General features: G+C 41.4%; 1 protein-coding gene across 2 annotated transcripts in view; it reads left to right on the forward strand.

Moving 5' to 3' along the window:
• Hadhb (hydroxyacyl-CoA dehydrogenase trifunctional multienzyme complex subunit beta) overlaps positions 1 to 7,003 on the forward strand; it is a 37,435-nt gene that overhangs the window by 24,138 nt on the left and 6,294 nt on the right. For both annotated transcript variants that reach the window (XM_010604833.3, XM_010604834.3), the window contains exons 7-10: positions 1,274 to 1,361; positions 3,019 to 3,206; positions 3,514 to 3,694; positions 3,967 to 4,088. In XM_010604833.3, coding sequence (XP_010603135.1) covers positions 1,274 to 1,361; positions 3,019 to 3,206; positions 3,514 to 3,694; positions 3,967 to 4,088 — 579 coding nt within the window. The remainder of the gene's footprint in view (positions 1 to 1,273; positions 1,362 to 3,018; positions 3,207 to 3,513; positions 3,695 to 3,966; positions 4,089 to 7,003) is intronic.

Consider the following 7,003-nt stretch of genomic DNA (forward strand, 5'->3'; position numbering starts at 1 on the left):
CCTTTTTTTTTTTTTTTTTGGTACTGGGAATCAAACTCGGGTCCTTGCATTTGCAAGGTAGGCAGCAGAACCACCGAGCTAAATCCCTAGCCCTTGAAGCTTTACTTTTAACTTTTGTTTTTCTTATTTTGCAGTACTGGGGATTTAACCCAGGGCTTTAATCTTGCTTCTAAAGTAAAGCTTTAATGTTAAAAATAGTATTTTAAAAGTAGAAGATAATAGAAAACTTGGAGGTAGACCTTTTGCAAAAGGGAAGGGGATCAGGAGATGGAGAGAGCAGGGAGGAAGCAGGAAAGGGGTTGTAAAAGAATTAAGGTGTGTTACCTACACGTATCACCTCTCCACAATAAATAATCATTACATACTACAAACATGTACAAATAAAAATTTGAAAAATAGTATTTTATAATTGTATCTATGCATTCTTTACATAAAAATGGTTGGCATTGTTTGGCAACATAATTTCTCCAATATAGTACAGAAGAAGATTATAGATGTCATTATTTTCATGGTGCTAACAAACGAAAGCTCTTTTTGCCAGATCAGTGGGAGGCCCCAGTTTTCTCAGGCCCCTCAAGCCACACGCCGCTCTCTGTGAACTTAACATCACCAGCCTCTTCTGGTGCTGTGCGGTCTGAGCCTCGTTTGTCAGAAGCTTGCCTCTCAGGCCAGCTTTCTCCAACGTCCCTCGCTGAACTGAGCTGCTCCGCCTTTGGAAGCCTGCAGCTGTTTGTCCGCAGTGTGCAGACTGAGTCAGTGGGCAGAGAGGAGAGCCAGGCGGGCAGGTGCCCGAGTGGGAACCGTTTATGAGCTTTCAGTTCTTGAGGAATGTGGTCATCTTTTCACGTCTGTTGACTTTTGGTTTGCTATCTGTAGGGACACAGATCTTAAGAACTTTACCCCATCAAATATCCCATCATTCCATCAACTGTATTTGAAAATTTAGATAAATTAAAATTCATTTGATACTTTTGAAGGCTCTAAGCAAAGCATTGAGAAGAAATTAGGTGAAAGACTATCATACCCTTCTGTGCCACACTAGAAACTGGCTGCTAGGAATTTTGCATCATCTCTGTCAATTAATGGCTAGGTGAAAAATTGGTAAACCATTTCTGCGATGGGCTTAATTTTGCTTTAAACATTATTCTGTAGAATATTAAAATAAAATCCCTTCCTGACTCACCAGGCAGAGTAGTAGTACTCAAAGTGTCACTTACGTAATTCAGTGTATTTCCTTGATAAGTGATGGTCTCCCTCACTGTGTTTCCTGAAGGCGGCCCTCGGAGCTGGCTTCTCTGACAAGACCCCTGCCCACACTGTCACCATGGCTTGCATCTCCTCAAACCAGGCCATGACCACAGGTGTGTTTGTTTATTTCTAATTGTGTTCACAGGCGTGTTTAAGTAGCGTGTTAATTGTCCTCCTTTGTCTTCTATATCATTAGAGGTCATCTTAGCCAGGTGTGGTGTTACACACCTGCATTCCCAGCTACCTGAGGATGAGGTGGGAGGATGGCAGGTTCAAGGCCAGCCTGGGCAACTTCGTAAGGCCTTATCTGAAAATAAAAAAATGAAAAAGGCTGGAAGAATACCTCAATGGTAGAGGACCCCTGGGTTCAATTGCAGGGACAAGAAGGAAGGAAGGAGAAGACGCGAAAGAGAGAGAAAGTCAAACAACAGAAATAAACAATTAGCACAGACCTCTTTATGTTTTTTTAAAATAAAGTCACGTTACACATTTTTGGTTTTTGACAGATAGTTCTCAACCTTTTTCTTGATTTCTGTACACGAGGGACACAGCCTTAACGAATCACTGCCGTCAGGAATGCTGCTGGCTACCGCAGGAGCACTTCCCTGGGAGGGCACTTGAGAACCAGAGGCAGGAATATTTTCCACCCTGCTGGATTTTAGCAGGGTGGTTCTGACAAGGTGCTTCCCACAATGCCAGGGTCCTGCTGCCTCCACCCCACCAGAGCCGTAAATCTCCTTTGGATGATACAAGTCTTCCAGTTCTCCCCACAGCCTTGTCATTTCTCTAAATCATTGCAGCTTCTAACAACTTCAGTAATGTGGGACATTTTGTAGCCTCAGCCCTTTATGTAGACATAAAACTTGAAAGGATCGGTGCTCCTGTGCTGTTTTAGTAACATCAGGGCAGCCTAGCTCGTGGGTGGCAGGAAATGAATCCCAGAGGCGGTGACTAAGATAGTTACTCTAACACATGTGATCAGCTTCCAGGGAGAGAGACAACACTTGCCAGTGGCTGTAAAGAGGGCGGAGGGCTGCTTTTCATCAAACATTCTCTCCAGAGAAAACTTTCTGAAAACTTAACACTGGGAGCATATAAAATATGCAGCTTTGCTGGGTGTGGTGCTTATAGTCCTCAGAAGGCTGAGGCAGGAGGATCACAGGTTCGAGACCAGCATGGGCTACATAGGGAGTTCAGGGCCAGCCTGAACTACACATCGAGAATCTGTTTCAAACAAAACAAAAACAGTTATATGCAAGATAGCCAGGCATGGTGATGGCTGCTATAGTCCTAGCCACCTGAGAGACTAGGGCAGGATGATCTTGAGTTCAAGGCCAGCCTGGACAATATAGCAAAATCCTGTCTCAAAAACCAAAATAAAACCAAAAAACAAACAAACCCCACAAAAATGTAAGATACTCTGATTTAGAATATAGTTTGAAGCTGAGTGTGATGGCACACACCTGTAATCTAGACTCTGGAGGCTGAGGCAGGAGGAGCACCAAGAGTTAGAGTTTGAGAGTTGATCTAGTGGTTATATCTGGAAGTTGATGTCCATGTGGCTTGAGTAATGCTTGTTTCTCTCATATTGTTGATTGTTTTGGATCATTTAAGAAATTATGTTGATCCCTCTGAAAAGGTGAAAGCTTTCATTACTGATATTGTAAAACCTGGTGACTGTTAATCAGCTTTTTAATCAAGAAGCTTAAATTTCAGTGGCTTGTTATTTTCTGCCAGAGGTGCTCATGTGCTTATAACTGTGCCTTGTAGCTGTTGGCCTGATTGCTTCTGGCCAGTCCGATGTGGTCGTGGCTGGTGGTGTCGAGTTAATGTCCGATGTCCCTATTCGTCACTCAAGGAAAATGAGGAAGATGATGCTTGATCTCAACAGAGCCAAGACTCTGGGCCAGCGACTGTCTTTGCTCTCTAAATTCAGACCAAATTTCCTGTCACCTGAGGTAGGACTTACGAACTTCTATGAATAAAGACCCAGAGATTTAGAATTAGTTCTATCAGGTATGCTCTGATAGTTGTAGATTCTCTTGGTTATAGTGAAGGACATTATTTGGTCAAGATGGGGAAAAAAAGTGGTTAGAAATTTTGAATATTTGAGCCCTTTTTGACAAGCTCACAAAGAGCTTCCCTTGTCTCAGTCTTGATTGATAGGTGGTAAATGAATAGATTTTGACTTTTCCGGATAACACCAAATCTATTATTATCACAGCACCTGTTAACAGCATACCTGCTCCCCATGTCTCCTCCCAGCTCCCTGCGGTGGCCGAGTTCTCCACCAGCGAGACCATGGGCCACTCTGCGGACCGGCTGGCTGCTGCCTTTGCAATTTCTCGGCTGGAGCAGGATGAATATGCACTGCGGTCTCACAGTCTGGCAAAGAAGGCGCAGGATGAAGGACTCCTTTCTGACGTTGTTCCCTTCAAGGTACCAGGTAAGATGGAGTGCTTCACAATCTTTGCCAGGGGGTTCAGAACTGCTCCTGTAGCTCCTAACCCTAGAAATGTTACATGCATGACTTTTCTCTAAGTATGTTGATTCTGTCTCCAAAATAGTGTGAATTCTTAAACACAGACTCGAGTTTTGTTTTAGGTTGTAACACAGGTGAATGGTTAGTTCTTTTGATTTTTTTTTAAAGCATGATTCTCTGGAGAAGATATTTAATGCTTATGATCCCTTAGAATGAAAACGTTCCTGCTTTTATAGGAAAGGATACAGTTAGCAAAGATAATGGCATCCGTCCTTCCTCGCTGGAGCAGATGGCTAAACTGAAGCCTGCATTCATCAAGCCCTACGGCACGGTGACAGCTGCGAATTCTTCTTTCCTGGTAACTCTCATGCTCTTTGTGTTCAGCGATGACTGCTATTTCTAAATGCACAATATAAAAGCCTAAAATAGGTTTATTTGTGTATGTTATGAAGAGGCCAAAAGATAAATTTATTCAACTTGAAGATAATGTTAAAATAGAATCACTATTTAAAAAAGCAAAATCAGGGCTGGAGATTTAGCTTGGTGGTTCTGTCGCCTGCCTCGCAAGTGCAAGGTCCCGAGTTCAATCCCCAGTACCAAAAAAATGAAAAAAATAAAAAAGCAAAATCATAGTTTTTTCTTTTTTTAAAACTGAGTATAATTGACAAAATCCTGTGTTTAATGTGTGCAACACATTTTGAGATACCTGTACATTGTGAAATGAATACACGTTCAAGCTGATTAACTTACCTGTCATTTCTCATAATCACAGCAAATTGTTTTTCTTCATTTAGAAATATTTTATAACAGGATAAGTAAAAAATATGGAGAGGAAAATGTGTTCAACATCTCATTCCCAGAGATAGGTTAAAACAATTAAGTGAGCACTATTCTGAATGATTTCTTGGTATCTCTATACATTAATGTGGCTTTGAAACAAAAAGTTGGCACTGCCATGCATATTGTTTTATAATCCACTGTTTCACTTAATAGGGTTTTATGGATATCTTTTCACTTCAGTAAATTCATGTTGACATCAGTCTCCTAATTATATAATTAATAGCTATTTTTATTCCCCCATTGCCTGCCTTTCCACCTCCTCCCTCTTCCCTTCCTCTTAACTGCTAATAGTCTCCCTTTATATTCACGTCACCCTTTTAAGATTCCACGTTAGGGAAATCATGCAGTGTTTGTCTTTGTGTGTGGCTTATTCCACTTAACATGATGATTTCCAGTTCCATCCGTTTTCCTGCAAATGGCATTGTTCTTTTTTATGGCTGAATATCCATTGTGTATATACACCACAGTCTGTTTACCCATCCATCTGTTGATGGGCACCTAGGCTGCTTCTACATCTGGGCTGTTGTGAATTGTGCTGCAGTAAGCGTGGGTGTGCAGTACCCTACAGCATGTGACCTTGGTTCCTTTGTGTCTGTGCCGTAACTGAATCATATGGTAGTTCTACTTTAGTTTTGTTTTGTTTTGGTACCAGGGATCAAACTTGGGCCCTTGTGCTTGCAATACTTTAGTTTCTTTAAAGAACCTCCTTGCTGATTTCTTTAGTGACTATACTGTTTACATTCCCATCAGCTGTGGGGAAGGGTTCCTTTTTCCCTGCATCCTCACCAGCATCTGTTTTCTGTATTCCTGGTGATCGCTATGCTGACTGGGGTGAAATGGAATCTCGATTTTTTTTTTCAGTACTGGCAGTTGAACCCAGGGTCTTCACACTGAGCTATGTTACCAGCCCTTTTTTATTTTTTTGAGACAGGATCTTCTTGCTAAGTCTTTAGGTTGCTCAGGCTGAGCTTGAACTTGAACTTCTGTCTCAGACTCTCAGAGTGCCGGTGTTATAGGCGTGCGCCTCCACACCAGGCTTTCACTGTACTTTTTGAGTTCTATTTCCCAAATGGCTAAAGATGTTGAACATTTTTTTGTATACTTACTGTATTTTATACTTACTTCTTTTGAGAAGGGTGTTCAATTTTATTTGCCCATTTATTGATTAGGCTATTTCATTTTTTGGTATTTTCTGAGTTCTTTATATAGTCTAGACATTAATCCTCTGTCAGGTGATAGCTGGCCAAGCCTTTCTCCAGTTCTGTAGGCTGTCTTTTCATTCTGTTGGTTGTTTTCTTTATTGTGCAGAATCTTTTTAATTTAATGTAGTTTCATCTGTTGATTCTTATTGTCATTTCCTGGCTATTGGAGTCCCATTTAGGATATCTTTGCCTGTGCCTATGGCTTCAAGTGTTTCCCCTTTATTTTCTTCTAGTAGTGTCAGAGCTTCAGGTCTTATTCTTAGGTCTTTGGTCTATTTTGAATTGATTTTTCTACAGAGTGAGAGATAGGGATACAGTTTCATTCTTTTACGTATGGTTATCCAATTTTCCCAGAGGCTGTCTTTTCTCCAATGTATGTTTTTGGCTCCTTTATTGTCTTAGTTACTTTTCTTATTGCTGAGACAAAAATACCTGACACCCAAAGTTAAAGGGGGAAAGGTGTGTTTAGCTCACTGTTCGTAGAGGTTTTAGTCTGTAATCTGCTACCTCCAAGGCAGGGTGGCATCACAGAGGAGAAACAGTTCATGGCAGGCAGAAGGTAACGAAGGAAGCAAGCGACAATAGCAGCTTCTTTCTGTCCCTTTCATATTCTATCTAGGTTACCAGCCTTCCAAAACCAATCAGTGGACTGATTTAGTAACTGTGTTCCCTTAATCCCAGTATTACATACTGAAAAAGCCCCACCTAGGACCTCATGAGGCTTTGGGAGACATCTAGACGCAGCCATAACATTTGTCAAGAGTCACATGGCTATGGTTGTGCCACGTGGTACAGACCTACCAGCGTGCTGCATCACCTCATCTAGCCTGAGTGGTGAAGGGTCTGGGTAGATGCTCATTTCCTAAACCAAACTAGATAATAGGGCCAAGTGGCAGGGGCTGTACTCCAGATCTGAACGTCCTTGATTACTTCTGTGGTGTGCTACAGTTCTGGGTTTATTCAGTGAAAATCAAACACAGACATCACAGATCCATCCATGGAGTTTTGGAAATACATTAATGTACCACATCCATTGCAATTTTGCACAATGTCACATTGAACATAATTTAATCTCTATAAACTGTGTTATTGTCATCACCTGTGTTTCCAGACTTTCTGGCCCTCCACATTGGACCCTCCACACTCTTGCAATTTTTTTTTCCAAACTATACAGAATTGTTTTCCTTAGAATTGTGGATTTGAGTGGGAGTTCTTTTTTTTTTTTTTTTTT

Source organism: Fukomys damarensis, unplaced genomic scaffold (genome assembly GCF_012274545.1).
Source record: "Fukomys damarensis isolate Sample0158 unplaced genomic scaffold, DMR_v1.0_HiC HiC_scaffold_2, whole genome shotgun sequence".
Classification (NCBI taxonomy): domain Eukaryota; kingdom Metazoa; phylum Chordata; class Mammalia; order Rodentia; family Bathyergidae; genus Fukomys; species Fukomys damarensis.